Source organism: Plectropomus leopardus, chromosome 3 (assembly GCF_008729295.1).
Source record: "Plectropomus leopardus isolate mb chromosome 3, YSFRI_Pleo_2.0, whole genome shotgun sequence".
In the NCBI taxonomy this organism is placed as follows: Eukaryota; Metazoa; Chordata; class Actinopteri; order Perciformes; family Serranidae; genus Plectropomus; species Plectropomus leopardus.
In genome coordinates this window covers 33,588,832-33,611,178 of record NC_056465.1, presented here as the reverse complement: position 1 = coordinate 33,611,178, position 22,347 = coordinate 33,588,832, and the positions used below count along the sequence as shown (strand labels likewise).

Sequence of the window (22,347 nt, the reverse complement as noted above, 5' to 3'; positions counted from 1 at the left end):
GACACAGCACAACATATTTTAGCCCCCTAAAAAAAATCAGTATCAGTTTCAGTGTACAGCTTGGACGTATGTGAGAAAATTAAAGCTTTCTTCAAAATTCAACTGAACACAGGGCGAGTAACTGATTTACAAATGGTCATTTTTGGGGTGCGTGTTCCTTAAAGAGTTCTGACAGGAAAATCTGTATTTACTTCTGATTATCTCCTCTAATGTGCAATTTTTTACAAGAACGTACATTATTCTTTCCAAAATGTATATTTTCCATTATTGTAATACACTGTACAATACATACAGTCTTTTTAAAGATGTCTGTGGTCCACATGGAGCAGTATTTTCTTTGGCGCTGCAGCATGAAGGATCACCCTCCTCTCTACTCTGTTATCAGCCTGTGAACAGCTTCCTGTAGCGTCCGTAAGCAGCGGCGCTGATGATGATGACCTTGACGACGGCCGAGCCTTCGTCTGCATTCACCTGCACGTCCTGAACGGTGGCTTCCTTATACAGCCAGCTGTGGACGAAGACGCACATTAACTAACGGATGCTTCTTTTACTCTTAAAAAAAAAGAGAGAAAAGAACAGCTCTCACCTTAACTGAGGAGTGCTGAGGTCGACTTTCACATCTAAAATGTGTTTTCCTGTAGAGTTTAAAATCTCCTCCTCCACTGCTTTCCGCAGCTCACCCAGGCCTCGCTCCTCCAGGGCGGATATGGGCAGTACGTCAGGCTCAGCTGACTGATAGCTGAGACAAACACAAAATATTATTTTTAAAAATAATATTAATATAAATTATATAACAGGATATGAATATGTATATATAAAATCTGCAATAAAAATAATCTAAAATTAATATAAAATAATAATTATAACTGTATTTACACAGAACACACAAAAAGGTAAAAAGAAAAATGATGCCATTCATAATAATACTATATAATACTATATATTGTATCTACAATTAGTTTCCTAAATTCAATGTCTTTTATTGTTTCGAGTGCAGTTACATGAGTCATTTTATTACCTAAATTCAGTGTTGTAAGTAAAGCTTTGGCTTTATGACACAGAAAGGGGGTAACTTGTGTATTTTTTGACTGCATTTTGCCATGTTTTTGTTTCTAAGTAACTAATGAGATTAACTTAAAGTGCTTGTTTTTGCCACTGACAGGCTCAGCTTGTTAAAAAAAGTGTTTTATTATAAGTCTGGAAATTTTATGGAAAAGATCATGCAGAGAAAGACTTTCTTGTTAAAGAGTAAGATCTTTTTTATTAAACCAGAAACAACCCAAAAAATCGTTTTCGCCAAACCCACCAGACTTCATTTAAATAAACAGTAATTTAAGCGTGCATGGAGCCAGCATATTTTCATATCTAACTGGATAAATTAAGTTAAGTTATTTCAATCAAACCAGAGTTAGTGACTGTAGTGATCTTCTTGTGCATAGATGGATCGCTGCCAACTGCAATTTAAAAAATTGTTGCTCCCATCAGTTATATTTAGACACAAAAACACGGGAAAAGCTGACAAATATTGATGTAAGCCTTTAAGAATAAAGTTGGTCTTATTTTCCATCTCAACTGGAATTTTTTAATATCTTCCCAAAGCTGAAGATGTTTTCTCTTACTTGTCAACGAGGTCGATTTTATTGTGGACTTCTATCATGGAGTTCATCAGCCTGTCGGGGATCTGCAGGTTCTTCAGCACATTCAGCACGTTGACCTTCTGATTCGCCGTCTCTGGGTGGCTGATGTCTCTGACGTGGACCAACAGGTCCTGGAAGTGTGAGAAAGACAAGTCAGCAGCTTTACTCTCAAATATGGAGGCTCGTGCACACCTCTAAAAACACAATGCCTGCGGCAGCAGCTGTCACCGGCGTGGAGGCAAATAAACACCCTCAATGTGAGCGGCAGGTACTCACTGAGTGTTTGATGTCCTCCAGCGTGGCGGAGAACGAGTCGATGAGCTGGTGCGGCAGCTGGGACAGGAAGCCGATGGTGTCCACGTACAGGACCGTCATGCGGCTGGGCAGCTGGCCGGCGTGGACGGTGACATCCAGCGTGGCGAACAGCTGGTTTCTGGGTTGAAGACCGCTGTCGCCAGTCAGCGCTTTGATCAGGGTCGTTTTACCTGAACAGATGATAAAGGATGTATGAATGGTTGTAATTATTGTTTTCTATTTTTTCTTGTTTTTCTTTCTTAATATTTCTACTGTCTGTTTCCAGCCAAGAAACTACGGATGTAAATCAGCAGTCCTGCTAACTCTGGCACATTAACATTAATATTCTATACTGATGTTCATTAATACGCTGTGTCCCTTTTAAATAAAATAAAATAAAATAAAAAAATTACAGTAAATTAATTATAGTAAATTCAATTAACATTTTGAGACCTGACTGACGTCACTTTTCTTGTGCAGATTTAAGTCACCTTTTACTCGTAATAAAACCTTTGAAGCCTGAGGAAACTGGTGCAATTTCTTTCAAAAATCAGGAAAAAAATGAGCAACTCGATAAGAAATTGGTAGATTTAGAAAATAATTTTTGACAAACTAGTGAAAAATTTCTGGGGAAAAATTAAGGAAAACTATATTAATAATTATCATAATTGCGTATTTTAATTGTGTAACAAAATAATTTCTCTTTTCGGGTACTTCTTTTTTTTTTTAAATTTTATTTTACGTATTATTTATTTATTTATTTTTTTTACCAATTTTCAGGTAATTTCCTTTTACTTTTTACTAATTTCACTTCTTTCATTGTTCACTGCTGTCTTCCCATATTTTTGGAAAGAAATCAAGCCAATTTGCTCAGGTTAAATTAAATGAAATGAAATATCAAACAGATAAACAAAGCAATATGAAAACTATTTTCTCAAACTGTTTGCAGTCTCTCACACACAGTTGGTATATCCTAACACAGAGACGGTGGGGAACTCCTTGTGTTTGCGCTGAGATCGCAGCAGGTGCCTTTTTCTCCGCAGTTTCTCCAGCGCTGAGCGAATCTTCATCTCGCGCTCCTTCAGCAGTCTCTGCTGCACCTCGAACAGAGTCTCACCTGTAAGGACCAATCACAGAGCTGCAGCAACATCCGGGCAGAGGCGTGTGTGTGTGTGTGTGTGTGTGCTGCCTTTTATCGTTCAGGGATGTTACCTGAACCTCCGATGTATCTCGATCCTCCGCCCTGCTGATCCAAATTTGCCATTTCATTTTTCAGACGAGATCTAAATCACATGGAGACATTTAAAATTTTAATGGCTGAGGGGAAAAACATTAAAATATGTTAAAGGTGGGGCACTTTGAGTGCTCAAAGGCACCTTAACAAAGGGATCTCTGCCAGAGAGATCTGTAACTTGGCCTCTTTCGTCCTGGCGTTGCACCTGAAGATGTGGAGGACCATCGAGTATCTGTCAAAGACTTTAACCCCCCAGGCCTCCTCGAGCTCCCTCTAAATGGACGAGAAAATGTCCGTCAGTGTGTGAAAACCCTCCTGTGTGCAGCCAGAGAGCGATTTCAGATCAGCACACCTCAGACAGAGCCGACAGACGCTCCACGTTCACAAACACCGCAGTGATTCCTGCTGTTCTCCTGATTCTCTCTAAACAGTGAAAAAAAGCACACGAGTCGCATTAACCCTTCGAACCTGAGCAAATTTCATGATTTCTTTCAAAAACTTGAGGATAAATGCAATGACCTACTTGGTAAGAAATGTCACACAAACTGCAAGAAAAACAAAGAAAATGACCAGAAATTGACCTGAAAACTAGTTGATGCAAAATTATCAAAAATCTAAAGAAAATGTCCAGAAAACTATATTTCAATCATTAAATTTCAATCATATATATTATATGTTTAAAATTGTGTTACAGCAAAAAAGGCCCTTTTTTAAAAAAGGGTTTTTGCACTTTTTTCAGGTCATTTTCTTATTTGTTTTTCTTATTTTACTTTTCTTTTTTTGGATAATTTTATTGTTTCTTGTGATTTTCTTGGACATGTGTTGTAAAGAGTTAACTCTTTGAAACATGAGCATATTGGTTTAATTTTTAAAAAACACACTGATAGAAGCAAACGAGCTATTTAACAGAAATGCCCTCAAAATAGAAAGACATTCTTAAGAAGTCACAAGAAAATTACATGAAATTAAAAAAAAGAGAAAGCAGTAAAAAAAATTTAAAAAACAACAAGAAATGGCCTCCAGAGATAATCATATAATTATAAATATAGTTTTCTGAAAATCTAAACATTTTTGGATCATATCCAATAATCTGCTAATGTTCAGATAATTTTAATTTTTATGGCATGTGGGACATTTCTTGCCAAGTTGCTTATTATTATCTTTTATTTGTTTGTTGTTTTTGAAAAAAAAAATCAAACCAGTTTTTGGGTTTCAGAGGTTTAAATTCTTGTGAGGGGCGTCTGAATGCAGCACAAGAAAACTGATGTAGATCCAGGTGTTAAAGGGTTAAAGGCAGGCGAGCACAGACGGGATAAATACCTGTGAGAGACAGGAAGTTGCCTTTGCCAAATATCCTCTTCTTCTCTGGTGTCTTGGTGGAGAGGATGATCGTGTCCACGACTCTCCAGTCGTCCAGAGTGTTCACCAGCCCCACGGCCTCGGCCATCATCAGCTCAGCTGCACGCAGAGAGGCCAGATAAATCAGCGGGTCACACGGTCACACGGGCCGCTGCCGTGACGCAGAAACATTTCTGCCCCCATTTACTACTTCCTTGTATTTTCTTTAAATATGTCAAATATTTATAACCAGTGGCTTACATTATAGATGAAGGATTTCCTTATCACATAGGATAAAATGCACAAATTTTATTTATTTTTTCTTTACTGAATGTTTTTTTGGGTACATTTGCTTGATTTTATTATGACCCCGGTGCAAAGTAATGAATTTCTAAAATAACAATAAGTCATAAAATACTAAAAAATATTCTAAGGCCATGACAACCTCTCTCTGATTATGACAATCAACTCCAACCAATATCTACACACACATATGTGCAGTATCTAAAACCGCACAAAATAATAAAAGATAATGAGAAAAAGAGGAACAGAAAGGCCGCAGTACACATTTGTATATAGGATACATTGGGTCTTTTTAATTAAATTGTCACTTGACTTTATTAAAATAAATAAATAAATAAAAGTTGCTGTATATGATGTTGAAAGTTTCAAAGTTGAGAAAACATTTGCTAAAAGCATTTAAACAAAGTTTTATGTTACAGTCTGTTATATTCCAAAATCTAAATATTGACAAAAACATTTTCATTTTTATTATAAATGCATATCGGTTCCAAATATCGGACTCATTAACTACTAATAAATAGTATCAGTATCGGCCCTAAAAAACCAATAAAGGTCGACCCCTGGTCTGTGTATCAGTATAAACAAATCCGCGCATGAGGATTATCTTTTGACTGTCTGAGATTGGCCAATCACTATCATTATGTTACGCCAAAAAACGTGAATAAAATACATTTATATTTGTGAGTCTCAGGTGTTGCTGCGTCACGGTGCTGTGAGGTGTAGTTACCTGTGGTCAGGTGCTGCTTCCTGCTGCCCCACTTCACATCAGGGTGCACGATGAACACTCTGTGCTGCTGATGCTCTCCTGCAGGGACCTGCAGCTGAAACAGCTCCTCCACCTCTCTGTCATCTATGAAGTCCTCCTCCTCCTCCCCCCTCCTCCTCATGGTTAAATCCCGCGTGCTCACCGCTGCTGGAGTCATCTTTGTTTCTGGACCTGCACGCGGACAGAGAAAACCTCTTGATGTGCTGCGCAGACGCACCTGAGCAGCTGGCTGCAGGAGCAAATGAGGAGCGAGCAGGAGTCTGCAGACCGCTGGTCTCTGACAGAGAGAGGAGCAGCGTCTCTGCAGGAGAGGACACCAGGACTGGAGCCTCCTCAGTGTCCTCATCGTGTCTCCAGATGTTCGGACTGACTGAACTCACAGCTCAGATTTTCCCGATCAAACTAACTTACACAAATCATGCTGAAACTGAGGCACGAGGTCACCATCAGATCAGCTGTTGACGTTTTCGTCTTCTTCTTCTCGCGCGCTGAAGGATCACAAACCAGCATGCAAAGCGCACACCGCCCCCTGCTGTTCAAAGGTCTTTACTATCACTAAAACCTGCAGTTTAAACTTGATTTTTGGCATTTTTTAAGAGAAATGCAGACGATAGAATAATAATCAATATATAATAATAAATATATATATATAATATATATATATATATATATATATATATATACTGTCAGCTGTCTGTAATTAACTTCATCTTGTTTTCTTTTATTATAACCACTAAGATTATTATGATTTGTTATAATGATTGTGAGGTACTTAATTTCAATAAAGTAAAAAAAAAAAGAGAAGCATTTTATATGATTTCATATCACTTTCATAAAAAGTGCAAATTTTATTTTTCAATGTTTAACCTCTGGTAAAGTATTTAATAGCATTAATATATTTTGTTAATTGTTGTAAAATGCATTTTTTTTGCTTCTGGAAAAGCATAGTTATTTTTTGTCTTTTAAAATTATTATTATTGGACTTATTACTATTATTATTATTATTACTATTATTTACATTTTCTATATTGAATTTTTCTCACACAAGCAGTCTATAGGAGAAAGTACAGAGTTTGCATTTTCATTAAAAATGATTAAAAAAAATGTTCCCTAATTTTTGGTCATTTGAACAATATCATTTTAATAAGGGTGCTGTCCTTCAGGTTTGAGTTTGAATGTCGGTGGATGTCTATTTGTTTTTTGATCTCGCTGCCGGCAGCAGAGCGTGTGGGTGTGGGCGTGTGTGACCTGAAAAGAAGTCTAACAGGTCGGACCAATCTCCATAAGGTGCCTCTCTACAGGATGTTACGCTGATGGAAACGGAGGGCTGATGATTTTAAACTTTAAACTTTAAACTCTGCGTTTGAATCTAGTTTAACAGTTTGTGTTATTTCTCTTCTCGGTGGTTTAAATCAGAGGAGAGCAGAGAGGGAGCAGGAATGGCTCAACAAGCTGCAACATGACTGTCAGTGACTTCATTCAGTGAAGCAAGGTGAGCCGATGAGTTGTTCACGGCAGCGAGAGAGTAAGGAAGTGAGGTTAGACAGTCCTATTTGTTGGTGATTAGTCTGTCTCCGTTTTTTGTTCAAAGAGGAAAATATATTTGAATTGTTTTTTTCGTCTTTTGTGCGCAAACGTGCCCACAGCGGGCGATGCCGGCGGCACTGTGGCGCGCAGGACTGCTGCTCAGCTTCCTCGGTTTCTGCGCCTGTCTGGGTGAGATGAGTCGCTGTTTGTTCATGCATGTTACACACCTGAGATGAGCAGCTGCTCCGGAACTTACAGCTGATTTACATCTTCCATGTTTGACTTCTCTCCGCAGAGGATCAGTGCGTCCTGGGCGTAGTGGGGCGGCCCGTCTCTCTGCCCTGCGTTTACCCGCAGTTATTGTCCTCTGAGAACATTTCCATCGAGTGGAGGAGAGGTGAGGAGGTGGTGCTCACATCAGTGGTGAAGGAGGATGGAGATGTGGAGGAATGGAGCGTTAACAGAGCAACAACCCCGGCTGATGCTGCACTCACCGGGAACTTCTCCCTGCAGCTGCTGCCCACCGTGGATCCATCAAAGCAGCAGATAAACTACAGCCTCTTCGTCAATTCAGGGGAAAATCAGAGCACCGAGCTGTGCACCGTGTGCCTCAGGACTGCAGGTCAGTGACAAAGTTATCAGAAGAATATTGTATAACTTACTAAGGGACTGTTCTTTATTTACCAGAGGAGGGGCAGAGTTTATTTTGATCCTCCCTGAAGCTACAAATAGTTTTTCTTCAGCCTTCCTGTGTAATTTGAGGAAATTGCATCACCCTCCCTCCACTGTGAATTTAGTTATTATTTTTACAAATTTGATGTTTCAAAGTTAAAAGTTGCGAGATTAAAATGAATTTTAGTTTTTCTAAATGCAGCGTGCAGATCTTTTGCTTGATTCTTACCTTAACTTTACCTTAAAGTTAAAAGTTGAAAAAGCTTTGATTTTTCACTCTTGTCGTGCATGCTGGTAGTTCGTGCAAAGATTTTTTTTAATCGAATTTTGAATGACAAGTAGAATTAAGTGATTTTTGAGAAATATCATTATTTTAAGCTCAGTTTTGTTCTTTTTTTTTTTTTTTTTACGGATGGAAGCATTTTTCGCACATAATGTGTGCAAGGATCATCATACGTTTGAAAATCATATTTTTTGTATTTACCGTTTCTGTCTATTAAAAAATATGTAATTTGGGTTTGTTTTTTAAATCAGCAGTGAAATAAATACAAAATACAGTAATTTAAACCTGTTGCCCCTCCTCTAAGCAGAAATTACAAAAACAAAACAAAACATATTTTCCTTCCCAGGTCTTAAAAAATTACTTGACATGCCTCCTTCTTTTTGCACCGCCCCTTCCCTTTTCATTAATAATGAACAGTCCCTAACTCAGCTCAACTTTATTTATATAGCACCTTCATACCAACAGTCAAATTGAAATAACACTGTTTAAAGAATAACACAAACCACTGTGCATAAAGTTTTGCAAGGCTAGAAAATTACAACAGAAAGAAAATAAAATATTAAAAAATGAAAGAAAACAAAACAAATAAAATTACAGTAAAAGTTTATAGAATAAATAAATAGATTAAATAGAATAAAAAGTAAACAGTTGGGATAAAATTAGGTAAGCATAAAAACAGAAAACCCTCTCAACAGTACTATTTTGGGAACTGTGAGGAATATTTAGTAAAACAGTGGAGGCTGGGACATTAAATGAAAGAAAATGTCACGTATGGAGGATTAAGGGCATTTAAAGTTTTATAAACAAATGAAAGAAATTTAAAGGTTAAATTGGTGACTTCAGGGACTTGAACAGTGGAGCGATGTGATCTCTAACTCTCGTCTTTGACGGCTGTTTGCAGCCAGTTTCAGCTTCCCGAGGCTGCAGAAGGAAGGAGAAGACGGAGAGGAGACGACCTTCTTGTGTCAGTCCAGCGGAGGTTTCCCCGAACCTGCAGTTTATTGGCTCATCAACAACACAGAGGAGCCCCCCGAAGGCTCAGTGATGACCAAGGTGGCCCCGCTCCCCAACACCAATCTGTACAACGTCACCAGCCTCCTGACGGTCAACGTTTCCAAAGACGACAGCGTGTCCTGCGTCATACAGAACCTGTCCATGAACGAAACCTTGTCATCCACAACCTGTAAGTCATCGCTCGCTGCTGATTCATTCAGTTATTATTAACCCTCTGGTTTTATTTCTTGAGACAATGAGTAATTTAACAACACATGACCCAAAAAATTGCAAGAAATTTAGTAGAAAGTTACATGAAGATGACCTGAAAATAATAATAATAAAAAAGTAAAAAAAAATAAATAAATAAATAAATAAAAGGAAATTACAAGGAAATAAGTACAAGTGTAGGAAAAAAAATAAAAATACATTGAGAAATATTATGTATGTATTTTTCTGGACATTTTTCCTTAGTTTTTGATAGTTTTCTCACAATTCTGCCCCTTTTAAAAACAAATTTTTTGGGTAATTTTTTTGTCACCTTTCACAAATTTCTTGCAATTCGTGGAACATTTCTTGACAAGTTGGTCATTGCCTTTTTCCCCATGTTTGCAAAAGAAATCAGACCAATTTGCTCAAGTTTCAAAGGTTTAAATAAGTTGCGAGAGGCGATGAACATAGCACGGGAAAGCTGATGTCAAATCAGGTTTTAAAGGGTTAAACACGCAGCTTGTTCACTAATCTCTGGTTCTTTTTGGTGCTGAGATGGAGGGAAGGGCAGCCCGGTGAAGAGTCGAGCGTCGGAGGCCATGTGGATGTTCAGCACGGGTCTGTGCGTGGTGGTCGGCGTCATGGTGCTGGCGGGCGTCATTTATCAGATCCACCTGGACAGAATCAGCAAGAAGAAGAAGAAAGAGTTCCAGAAGGAGCAGGAGCAGACGAAAAGAGGTGAGCGTCTGACACAAACCTCACACCGCCCACTTTTACACGAGTCTCAGAGTTTCTCCAAAAACTCCTCAGAGGCTACTGAGAGACGTTTTTAACATCATTTTAATATTCATTACTTCTTATCTGGAATTAGATCTTTTGCTTGTTGTCTTCTGCTCATCTCAATCAGCGGCGAACCAAACTTCAGCTCAGAAACTCTTTCTTTCCTATTAACTTAATTATTCACTTAATTAAGTATGTTGCAATTTAGAAATGAGTACACAGCCTACATTGTATATTATTATTATTATTATATTATTAATAATAATGATAATAATAATTATTATTAATAATAATAATAAATAATAATAATAATAACAATACTTGTAATATAATAATAATAATGATCAATAATGACGATGATAATGATCAAATCAAATATAATGCTAATAAAATGATTATGATGATGATATTAATGTTATAGATAATAATAAATTCATAATAATAAATTTATTGGTAGAGTGCTTTTTAAAGACAAGTGCTCAAAGACACTTTACATAAGTTATTAAAGATGATAAAATAAAGACACTGAAATGCACCTAACAACAGCCTTTTGTAAAATGTGTGGTGTGTAGTTACGTAAATAAAGCGAGAAGAGAATTGTTACAGCAAAGTTTTTTCCTCGAGGCCCATAGGCGTGAAAGTGTCAAATATTTCACAAGAAAAACCAGAACTACCACCTTGCACTTGCATGCCTCAAGTTGTTGTCAAGTTGCAGTTTACATGCATGACAGTCGTTTGTAGCCGTGACAGGTGACCTCAAAAATGAATGTCGCAGTAAAAAACGTGGATGCTTCACACACACATCCAAACAGCTATTTAGTCTGCCAGAAAATGATTAACTAATACATAGTATGTTAAATACACTGTCCAAAAAAGTAACAGGATGTCCTACTGCATCCGGTTGCATTTTGCAAGATGCTTTTGGATGATCCTGACCCAAAACCAAACTCTTTAGTACATTGTTGAATCTGCACAGAAAAAGATTCGTCACATCAGCTGAGACGCAGACAGACGACAGTGTGACAGCTCACTGACTGATGACATCACATACAAGCGAATGACGACCAGTCGAATATTAATAATAGGAATATTAATTAAGTGAAAAAGAAATACGATGACACAGCTACGACGCAGACAACGACAGTGAAACGACAGAAATGACGACGATTTACCTTTGATAAAATCAAACCTTTTATGAAAAATATGTCAAATTAATACTTCTTAAACGTACAGCTGTGCTTATTCTGCAGCGGTGGAACAAGTATTTGTGTGAAATGAGCTTTTGTGAAATCCTCTAACTGTAATTAATGTTTGTTGTCATCAGGATACAGAAGGCGACGACCGTACGGGGAGGAAACGGAGGCGATGAAGCCGGAGCGAAAAAGAGACGGACGTGTAAAAAAAAAAAAAACCCCAAAATCCTCATAAGTGTCACTTTCCTGATCCGACGCACTGATCTGTAAATATGTTTTTTTTTGTGACTGCTGGGTTCATCACTTTAATGTTCAACACAAGTGGTGTGTTTTTACACAGACGACGTCGATACCGGTTTAAGGTTAGTTTCTATAAGTTAATAAATCATTTCACCACTTCGACTCCTGAGAACTCTTCGTTTACGGGACGCTCCGTTTGTTTCCTTTAATAAAGAAACTCAAACCCGTACACGTAGCCTTTTTATTTAAATTTTTACAGATCTGTTGGTTTGGTGGTTTTTCCATAATTACATAAAATATGACAATAAAGAACTCAATGCTTTCATTTTTGAAATATCTGAAGCCACAATCTGTGAAATATTTGTGAACCAAAAAAAGAAAAAAAAGTTTTAAAAAAGGCAAAGTAATTGTATTTTTCACTGCTGCATTTTGTCAGTAAACCCAAACGTTCAATTTCCAGTAATAACAAGTGAATTAAAGAAGCTACAAATAATGACTATGTTTGTTACCAATTCACCTATTGACTAAATTCTCGATTCATTGATTGTTTGATCTACAAAATGTTAGAAAAACACAGTAAGAAAAGCCTGTTGAAGCTAAAATAACTTCTTCAAATGTCGTCTTTTGTCAAAACAACATTTCTAAACAAAAAGACAAAAAATACTCTTATGTAAGACAAAGGAAAGCAGCAAATCACATTCACACAATAACATTTTTAGCTTTTTGCTCAAAACAAAACAATTTATTTATTTTCAAAATAGTTGCTGGTTAATATCCTGTTGACTGAATAATGGACTAATTGTTGCAGCTACAGACAAATTTTACCCAGAAAATGTTTATTTTTACTTGATAAATGTAAAAATGCTTACCAAAACTGACATTTTTTTTTTAAAGTAATTAATTTCTCATTTCAGCAACAGACACACAAAACAAACCAGTTTCATCCCTCAGAAATGAGCGTCACCATCCCAAAACTGCATCTCTTGTTTTTATCAGTTGAGACGATAAAGTCTGGTGCTTCAGAGAAAGACGAAGACGCAGCGTCTGCTGCTCTGCTGCAGAGATCTGCTGCTGCAGAGATTTGTGCAGCAGAGATCTGCTCTGCTGCAGAGATCTGCTGCACAGTTTGTGTCGGTACCTTCACACACCGTCGTCTCGAGGTCAAGGCGTTCAGCTCGATCCGTCCTGCAGAAACGTCACCGCGTAGAGGTCGTCACGACGCTGAAGCGTGATCGGGATCTGCTGCCGGATGTCGGCTAAATACTGCAGGTCTGTGAACAAACACCAACACAGAGAGGTTTAGTGATACACAAAAACAACAACACTAAACAAAATAATGTAATTAAATATAACTGCTTTACATTAACTGATAGTACGGAAGCCCATTTCTGCCAATGTAATGAAAAAAAAGCCAATATAAAGACAAAACTTGTTGTCGTAATAAAACTTGGTAATAAAAAATTCTACTACTTTTTTTTAAAAATTATTAAGTATTGCACAATAACAAATGAGCAAAAAAATACTGTGAATCTTTCTCAAAATGACTTATCAAAATAATCTCAATTAGAAATTTTCCAGAAAAAAAAGACTTAGTATCTCAAAAACAGTTTATCTATCCTTTATTTTGAGATACTAAGTGGTTATTTTGAGATATTAATAATTATTATGAGAAAGATTCTCATTATTTCAAGATTTACTGAAAAAAAAAAAAAATTATCAACATAATAATGATAATGATACATTTAATTTATAGATGCCTTTCAAAGCAATCAAGGACACCCTTACAAAGCGCAGTTAAAAACAGGACGTATCCAAAGTCATACAATCACTAATTTACAGTAATAATAAATAACATAACAATATAATATAAAATTGAATTCCATACATGTTATTTATATTACCTAACTTATTAATGTTTTATTTAATTTTCTTCCTTTTATTTGGGGTTTTATTGCTTTTATTGCTTGTTGGTTTGAGTCTGTTTGTATTATTTTTAACATTATGGATCCTTCATCTTGCATTAAAAAACTTGCATTAACGGTGCTTTATAAGTAGAGTTGTCATAAAAAAAAAGAAATAATAATTATAATAATAACAGACAAAAACTATGTATAAAAAACATCACCATAAAGTCATCATCAGTACAAATTACACATAAAAAAGTAATTATTTAGCAACACCAAGTCACTATTTTCAGAAAGTTTCTACAGCATCTGTTTTTTTCATCATATTGGCAGAAATGGGCCTCCAGTTAGTGCTCCTGTCCAGTAACCAGATCCGTTTCAAAACTCGCAGCCAGAACCTGATTCAGTCCAGCAGCTGAAACTCAAACTGTTCTTTCACTCACCGATGTCGGCATAAATAACGGCCTCCTCCGGTCCGGCCTTCGAGATAACTTCACCCCTGCAACGACCGAACGCAACAATCGGAGAAAAACAATCACAAGTCTGCAAAATTCAAGCGCTGAAAATATTCACAGAGAACAAAAAACAATTAGCTTTTAATATGAAACCGAAAGTGTGTCCCCAGAAAAACACTGCCGGCTTTCAGCAGTGAACCAGCGTTCATGCAGCTGCAGCAGGTGGAATGAGAGACTTTTTAAGACTTTTTAAAAAACACTCAGCAAAATTTAAGACCGATTTCACCGTAACCAAAAGTGGAAGGAAAAATGTGGAAAAAAAGACCTGACACTTATTACTAAGGATCATGGAAAATTTTACCCAAATATTTACTTTACTAAAAAAAAAAAAAAAAAAAAAAAAAAAAACATGACTTCTGGATGTCAGCAATGCAAACGGTATTCTGTGATTTTTTTTTTATTTTATTTTTTTTTTTTTTTTCTATTATTTTGAGACGTAATGCAATGTCAGAATTTTATTTTCATAAACGATACCTGTCTTAGCATTTTTAAGACTTATGAAAAATTAATTAAAGACATTTTGATGAATTCAGTGCCTTTTAAGACTTTTTAAGGCCCCGCGGGGACCCTGTTAAACAGCAGGTGTACTGATGAAATGAATGGCTGTTACTGTACCACGGGTTTACCACAGTGCTGTGACCCCAGGCGACGTATGAAGACGTTTCATCTCGGGCAGGAGACGCTGTGGCCACGTACACCTGGTTATCAATCGCCCTGCGAGGGAGACAAAAAACAAAAATTGTAGCTTTAAAAAAAGCAACAGAATAAAATAATTCATAATTATCAGTTAATTGTCCTGGACACAATCACAAAAAAGCTCAGTTTTTGGTTTTGCTTTTTTAAACTGTTGCAAAAATCCAAAATGTAGAAAATGATGCATCGATTAACTATAATTACATCACTCTTATTTTAGGTACCAGCTGTTTGACGGTATTATCTCAGTCATTTACACATACATATATATATACATATATATATATATATATATATATATATATATATATATATATATATATATATATATATATATATATATATATATATTTTTTTTAGTTTTTTTAAAATTTCAAAATGCATGCTTTTTTATTTTACGTCTGCAGCTTCTGAAAATCGGTGCAGATCATTATTATTTTGGCATTAAAATGGAAAAAAACAAATATTCAACCATAGCCATCACACTGTGCTGTCAACATTTTCTATTTCCACTTTAGTCTTAACAGAATATTAACTTTTCTAAAGTTGATTCATGAACAGAAAAACCTACATTAGACATTTAACCAAAGAAACACAGCAGTATTGTAACTGCTGACCAGATTAATATAATCGTCAAACTTTAGGCTTTTCTTGCAGGAACTATTTCCTCTTTTCCGTTCCTCTTCCTCTGTAGATAAAATCATAAAATCATTCGAATCAAACAGAGTTTACAGAGTTTCAATTCCAATTTTTTAATTTATATTAAAAAATGAAGGACAATTTTATTTTGATGATAAATGTTTTTAAAACATAAAAAATGACTTTTTTGTCCACCGAAAATGTTGGATTATTATCTATCGTTGGATTATCAGAAGCGGGAAAAATCTGGCATTTATTTCCGGTTTTGTGTTCCTCAATCACGTGAGACTCCACCGCTTCGAGTCCCATCATGAGTTTAAAAAAAGGAATTCATGAATTTACTTCACAAAAAAATACTTTACCAATTATTTTTACATTTTACAACGAAACGCCAGAAAAAACGATTCATAAAATCCTTTTTCACATTTGAGATTAATTTGAGTGAACTGAATCCCAGTTAAGAGTTTATGTTTCTTACGTTTTAAGAGCGAAACGCTGCATTGGTGACCTGAATTAACCCCTTTAAGATATTTCGTTCCCTCTGTAATAAATATTTTTGAAAAGTAAAATGTGTCTTCACTAAATTGACTGAAGGGATTTTGGACAGTGTCTCCGTCTGACCTCCCCCTCTGCAGCAGCTCCCAGTGAGCCGGACCGGTCGTCATGTTGAAGGCTCCGGGGTAAACCAGCAGCTGACAGCCTGACGACGAAAAGAAAACGGATTTATTCTCCCGCACGCTTTTAAAAAACAGCAACAGTAACGCCATAATCACTTTACCTTTCCTGCCGTAGAGCTGCGCGAGCTCTGCAAACCTCATGTCGTAGCAAATCCCCACGCCCACTTTACAGAACGCTGCGGGAGGAAATCACAGAGAAACGGACTCACGAGAAGCTCGTCCAGCTGCCGAGAAATAAACCGAATTCAGAAACTTCACTTACGTGTTTCAAACATTGACAAACTGTGGCCCGGGGTCAAAGTCTCAGACTCCTGGAAGCGGATTTTTCCTGGAACGTCGATGTCAAAGAGGTGAATCTTAAAGGAGGAAACACTGAGAGGTGAAGGGGAACATTTCTGTTCTTGTTTTAGATTATTGTGGAGTTTTATTTTTTTATTTTATTTTATTTTTTTATCCATGTTGTAACTTTTTGTTGCTGCCTGTATTGGTGAAGACACTCCTGAAAAATTATTATTTATTTATTTTTTTTAAATCTCAAGATGTCAAATAAAAATAAATACATTTTAAAGTGGTGAATGTCAGCTGTAATCTCTATTAGGTTGTTACAGAAAACAATTTATAATCTATAAACACAGTGGCTGATGCACAGATAAGAAATTATCAGTTTCTTGGACTCGGATTCGCGCGTTGAAGACTTGAAGTCAGAATTTAACCCTTTGAAATCCTGGGAAAATTGGCTTTATTTCTTTTAAAAACATAGAACGCGGACAAGAAGCAACATAGGAAGAAATGACCCGGAAATTTGAAAAAATAAAAATAACAAAAAAGGTAAAATGAAGAAGAAATACTAGAAAATTAGCACTTTAAATCACATCTTAAAACCCATTTTTTTACAGACTTGCTTTTACGTGATGTCGTCCATTTTAATTCGTATATTTAAAGTTTGTCTTTAATTAATTCTTTATTCTTCATGTTTAATTGTATGCACACGCACCTTCCTGTGTTTCAGGATCAGCTCTCCGTCGGGTCCGAACACCGTGCAGCTGTTGTACAGCTTCCCTCCGTCCTCTTCAGGGATGGATCCTGGACAACAACAAGTCACATGATTTATTCCTCCACTGTGGAAAAAAAAGTGTTTATGTGTTTGTATGATTTCACTGATCCGTGCACATAAAACAAGCTTTTCGTTGCTGCAGGAAGAACTACAAAGTCATTTTTGCAGGTGCAAAAAAACAGATATTCTCCTCAGTTACCCTCCTCTGCAAATATTACGGACTTCTCTCGCGTCTAAAATGACTTCTAACGACTCCTGGAGACACTTTAATGTATTTCCGCAGCATCTCGACATGTCACTGCAGGTAAATCACACCTGCAATTAATAACAATAATGATGTTTGCAGAGCGTTGAGGTGCGCCAGTTCACTTCTGCTGTACATGTTTCATGCTTCATGCACACATCATACGTGCAAAACGTCTGTCGTCACTAAAAAAAAAACTATTGTGGGTTTTATGGTACGAAATCAAAGTGACCTGATAAAGATTATTCTATAGATGCATTTAATTAAATGGGATAAAGAGGAAATAAATCCAGGCAACGAGGAGGAATTACATTAAAGGACCGGATTTTGTAAAGGGCCCTGAAAACAAATATATGTGTAATATTTTAATATAAGCGAGTAAAAAAGCAATCACAGGTTCACTGGTTCAGGATATTTTCATAATGGAGAAGCTAACATTCGTTCTTAGGCTTGAACAAGTTTGAAAGTTACTGGAAAATCTGATAAAATATCTAGAAACTTCTAGGCAAGAGGCTGAGTAAAGTGATAAAACCCTCTGGTTTCTGACTCCACTCATCTGGTTCTGTTTTCTGTTTCTGTTCAGCAATTAAACCTTTATTAGTTGGTGCTATAAACGTTTGCAGCAAACTATCTTAATTTCATTTATTATTATCATTTGTGTTGCTGTTGTCATCGCTGTTATCGTCCCACGTTAACTTACTGTTCGCAGGAGAAATCACAGATAAAGGACGGTGCATATGCGGCAGACAAACTCAGTTATTTTCATGGCTGTTAATGTTATTCTCCAGTTATCATTATAATTTCTCAAAATTTCTTTTGTGATTATGTGATTTTTTTTGTTTTTTTCCCTTTTCTTTTTTAGCCTATTTTATTTTCCTTATCTGCTTTGATGATGATATGTGTACAAATTAAGAGCAACGTGTATGAGCAGTTTCTTTAAATAAAAGGTTTAATAATAAAAAAAAAAAGCCTTTATTAATGTGGAAAAATCATTAAAAAAAAAAGCCAACATGTTTCTACAACAATGGGTCTTTGTCAAAGCTTTAAAAGATAAAAAATAAATAAAAAATTGTATATGGTGTCCATAACATTTATTGTAGTTTGCCTTCAACATTGAAAATTTAATAAAAATATTTTTTTTTTAAAAAAAAAAGGGGAATTTTCCGCAGGACTAAAATTCATGAAAACATTTTTTTTATTAATCTCTAATACAGAAACGTGTGTCCCAAATATTAAAAAGTTTTTAAAAAAATCCTTTCGTATTTTGTTATACCCATTAATTTTTGTTGAATTGCTACTAAAATCTTAAACCTAAATGAGGAATAGTGATGTAACTACGACCACCTGCTTTGCGGTGCCATTTTTTTAAGCTGCCGCCTCCACTAAAAACAAATATTTCCGTAACTGGGATCATTTTTTAACTCTGCAGCTGATAAAAAAAAAAGTCTTACATCGTTTATTATTTTATGTTTCTTATGTACTTAGTATTTTGGGGCCTAATTTTTGTAATTAATATTGTCCTTACTACTTTTATCAAAATAATGGAAATGTTTTCTTCTTATTCTTTATACAAAGAGTTGAATATACAGACTTAAATATGCTGTTTGTGGGTCAAAAGTGTTTCTTCAGAGTTTTGGCAGATTTAGAAAACAGTAAAACATTTTCCGAATACTGATTATTAGGTCGTGGTTGTTATTCGCAGTTAATGTACATGTAAGTGTTTTTTCCTCAACATATTTATGCATGTAAAAGTATGTTTTTCCTGTAATTATGTTGTATTTGTTTTCATGGATTTAGAAGAAACATTAAATTCTTGTTGCCGATGATCAAATTATGAATTTGTGGGTCACACACATCGACACAGTAACGCTGAAGAAAGCGGAAACGCGTCCGTTTTTGTCTGCTGTTTATAATATAATAAACAGTATTAAACTTATCGGTGACTGACTTCTTTTACTTTTATTATAATAAGTAAACGTTCAAATTCAGATTTACAGAAAAGCTTCTGTCCCTCTGTGGACCCGCGCGGTGTGTCCGTGCCGTAGACTGTAAATAAAGATTTTATATTTCTGTATAAACAGTTTACGTCAGTCTCAGACGGTTTCTTACCTCCCACCAGGTACACCCTGCTCTCCGCGGCCGCCTCTGACAGCAGCCGGGTCGACTCTCCGGGGATCCGCTCTGCGTACTGAGGGAAGTAGCCGGTCCCGTACGGAGAATTAAAGCATTCCTGCATTCGTGACAGAGAAGAAACGATCAGTTTCTCAGACTCAGAGTCAGAATTTAACCCTTTGAAATCTGGGACGATTTCCTTCAAAACAGGGGAAGCAGGCAGAGATAAGAAGAGATTAGACATAAGTAAAAAGAAAAGAACCTGAAATTAAAATCTGAAAAAAGAATAAAAAAAAAAAAAAAACACAACAATGACAAACAAAACATTTTAACACACACAAAAAAACAGGAGCCTCGCAGCCTCCTTCTCCTCCTCCTCCTCCTCCTCCACCCCCCCCCCCCCCCCCCGCTCCTCCTCACCACTAGGCAGCAGCACCAGCTTGCTCCCCTGTCCCGCAGCCTCCTTCACCAGCATCCTCCTCCCCCCTGGTCCTCCTCCTCCCTGCTCCTCTTCCTCCTCCCCCCTGCTCCTCCTCCTCCCCCCTGCTTCTCCTCACCAGCAGCAGCACCAGCTTGCTCCCCTGTCCCACAGCCTCCTTCACCAGCCTCCTCCTCCCTCCTCCTCCTCTCTGCTCCTCCTCCTCCCCCCTGCTCCTCCTCACCGGCAGCAGCACCAGCTTGCTCCCCTGTCCCGCAGCCTCCTTCACCAGCCTCCTCCTCCCCCCTGGTCCTCCTCCTCCTCCTCCTCCTCCCTGCTCCTCCTCCTCCCCCCTGCTCCTCCTCACCGGCAGCAGCACCAGCTTGCTCCCCTGTCCCGCAGCCTCCTCCTCCCTGCTCCTCCTCCTCCCCCCTGCTCCTCCTCACCGGCAGCAGCACCAGCTTGCTCCCCTGTCCTGCAGCCCTCCTTTACCAGCCTCCTCCCCCCTGCTCCTTCTCCTCCTCCCTGCTCCTCCTCCTCCCCCTGCTCCTCCTCCTCACCGGCAGCAGCACCAGCTTGCACCCCTGTCCCGCAGCCTCCTTCACCAGCCTCCTCCTCCCCCCTGCTCCTCCTCACCGGCAGCAGCACCAGCTTGCTCCCCTGTCCCGCAGCCTCCTCCTCCCTGCTCCTCCTCCTCCTCCTCCCCCCCTCCTCCCCCCTGCTCCTCCTCACCAGCAGCAGCACCAGCTTGCTCCCCTGTCCCGCAGCCTCCTTCACCAGCCTCCTCCTCCCCCCTGCTCCTGCTCCCTCCTCCCCCCCCCTGCTCCTCCTCACCGGCAGCAGCACCAGCTTGCTCCCTGTCCCGCAGCCTCCTTCACCCTCCTCCTCCCCCCCCTGCTCCTCCTCCTCCTCCTCCTCCCCCCTGCTCCTCCTCACCGGCAGCGCACCAGCTTGCTCCCCTGTCCCGCAGCCTCCTTCACCAGCCTCCTCCTCCCCTGCTCCTCCTCCTCCTCCTCCTCCCCCCTGCTCCTCCTCACCGGCAGCAGCACCAGCTTGCTCCCCTGTCCTGCAGCCTCCTTTACCAGCCTCCTCCCCCCCCTGCTCCTCTCTCCCTCCTCCTCCTCCTCCTCCCCCCCTGCTCCTCCTCACCGGCAGCAGCACCAGCTTGCACCCCTGTCCCGCAGCCTCCTTCACCAGCCTCCTCCCCCCTGCTCCTCCTCTCTCCCTCAGCCAGCACCAGCTTGCTCCTCCCGCAGCCTCCTCCCCTGCTCCTCCTCCTCCTCCCCTCCCCCCCCCCCCTGCTCCTCCTCACCGGCAGCAGCACCAGCTTGCTCCCCTGTCCCGCAGCCTCCTTCACCAGCCTCCCTCCTCCCCCTCCTCCTCCTCCCTCCCCCCCCTCTCCTCCTCACCGGCAGCAGCACCAGCTTGCTCCCCTGTCCCGCAGCCTCCTTCACCCTGCCTCCTCCTCCCCCCTGCTCCTCCCTCCTCCTCCCCCCTGCTCCTCCTCACCGGCAGCAGCACCAGCTTGCTCCCCTGTCCCGCAGCCTCCTTCACCAGCCTCCTCCTCCCCCCTGCTCCTGCTCCTCCTCCTCCTCCCCCCTGCTCCTCCTCACCGGCAGCAGCACCAGCTTGCTCCCCTGTCCCGCAGCCTCCTTCACCAGCCTCCGGGCTCTGCTCAGGTTGTCCGTCTTCACGCTGCTCACCTGCAGCTGGACCACCGCCAGCCTGAACTCTGTGAGCACAGGACACGTGACTGTTAGAGCTCAGAGACTCTCTGAGTGTCTGTCGATGATCGATCCGTGGGGTCGACCACGGATCGATCATAAATCGGTGTCGACACTCAGAGGAGGAGTTTAGGCTGCAGCTGTAAACGCTCTCGGTTTAATAAAGTTTAATAAAAACATAACACACGGTGGAAGACTTTGTACTTACTGGACATGGCTTTGGCTAAAGTGGACATGTATGCAGAAAAGTCCTGTTTGGTCTCACAGTCCACGGCAGACAGGGCACGTGATTCCGGTGTGTGTTTTTCAAAATAAGAGTATAAAGTTAGTGTAAGACTCTGGCACGGTTTTATGCTGTTAAAGAGCTCCGGTAAAACAAAGCGTAACGATACGAAACAGTGATAATGAATGCATGATAAAGTAATTAGTTGTTTCTCTGACTTTAAGTCATTTTATGATACATACTAGCGCTCATGTAAAGTTAAGGACCTTTATTGTGAAAGTTGGAGCTGAACCTACGTCAGCAGGGGGCGGGTGTTCAGCTGCCAATCCGGTTTCAGTGTTTATTAAAAATATATTTTTTCCAATGACAGCATCAGTAGGCTAATATATTTACTAAAATCCCTAAATTATGTCGTCAACTTGTTTTTTAATAATATTGGGAAAATTCCAAATTAATGAACACAAGTTTTTAGGTTCATTATCTTCATTATCCCTCCTTTTTTAAAATTAAATTTATTTTTCTAATTAAGATTTTCTTTATCTTTTTGCATTATTATAATTGTAATAATTTTTTTTTTACTTATCTAGTATTTTTTTATCTGTCTCTCACTGCATTGTTTTTTTTTTGTTTTATTTCCCTTTAAAAAAAACTTTTTTTTGCTAAATAATTTTGTG

The 22,347-nt window shown here is 38.8% G+C and overlaps 3 protein-coding genes across 3 annotated transcripts; 1 reads left to right on the top strand and 2 right to left on the bottom strand.

Moving 5' to 3' along the window:
• Nucleotides 1-3: 3 nt before the first annotated feature.
• On the bottom strand, nt 4-6,022 carry gtpbp6 (GTP binding protein 6 (putative)). Its single transcript, XM_042483874.1, is given in 12 exon segments — nt 4-508; nt 587-739; nt 1,620-1,768; nt 1,914-2,123; nt 2,891-3,048; nt 3,144-3,214; nt 3,308-3,438; nt 3,518-3,588; nt 4,486-4,623; nt 5,534-5,681; nt 5,683-5,813; nt 5,816-6,022. Coding segments are annotated over 12 exon segments (1,590 nt in total). The 5' UTR covers nt 5,919-6,022; the 3' UTR covers nt 4-381.
• A 1,043-nt stretch (nt 6,023-7,065) lies between these two features.
• On the top strand, nt 7,066-11,699 carry LOC121941201 (T-lymphocyte activation antigen CD80-like). The gene is made up of 5 exons (XM_042483942.1): nt 7,066-7,288; nt 7,395-7,721; nt 8,956-9,237; nt 9,813-9,995; nt 11,362-11,699. The coding sequence occupies exons 1-5, from the start codon at nt 7,225-7,227 to the stop codon at nt 11,463-11,465; spliced, it is 960 nt and encodes a 319-aa protein (XP_042339876.1). The 5' UTR covers nt 7,066-7,224; the 3' UTR covers nt 11,466-11,699.
• A 931-nt stretch (nt 11,700-12,630) lies between these two features.
• On the bottom strand, nt 12,631-21,730 carry nit2 (nitrilase family, member 2). The gene is made up of 10 exons (XM_042483914.1): nt 21,659-21,730; nt 21,340-21,458; nt 19,306-19,426; nt 16,893-16,981; nt 16,161-16,254; nt 16,000-16,074; nt 15,843-15,921; nt 14,505-14,603; nt 13,818-13,873; nt 12,631-12,741 (listed from the first exon to the last, which is right to left on the bottom strand). Exons 1-10 carry the CDS (start codon nt 21,684-21,686, stop codon nt 12,641-12,643), a joined length of 861 nt encoding a protein of 286 aa, XP_042339848.1. The 5' UTR covers nt 21,687-21,730; the 3' UTR covers nt 12,631-12,640.
• Nucleotides 21,731-22,347: the final 617 nt, after the last annotated feature.

Excerpts from the sequence above, each read along its gene's own strand:
- LOC121941201 (XM_042483942.1), top strand. The coding sequence starts at position 7,225 with ATGCCGGCGGCACTGTGGCGCGCAGGACTGCTGCTCAGCTTCCTCGGT. Across the intron at positions 7,289-7,394 it reads CGGTTTCTGCGCCTGTCTGG|AGGATCAGTGCGTCCTGGGC; the intron begins GTGAGATGAGTC and ends TTCTCTCCGCAG. Across the intron at positions 9,996-11,361 it reads GCAGGAGCAGACGAAAAGAG|GATACAGAAGGCGACGACCG; the intron begins GTGAGCGTCTGA and ends TGTTGTCATCAG.
- nit2 (XM_042483914.1), bottom strand. The coding sequence starts at position 21,686 with ATGTCCACTTTAGCCAAAGCCATGTCCA. Across the intron at positions 13,874-14,504 it reads AGCACTGTGGTAAACCCGTG|GGGTGAAGTTATCTCGAAGG; the intron begins GTACAGTAACAG and ends CGGTCGTTGCAG. Across the intron at positions 12,742-13,817 it reads CGTTATTTATGCCGACATCG|ACCTGCAGTATTTAGCCGAC; the intron begins GTGAGTGAAAGA and ends GTTTGTTCACAG.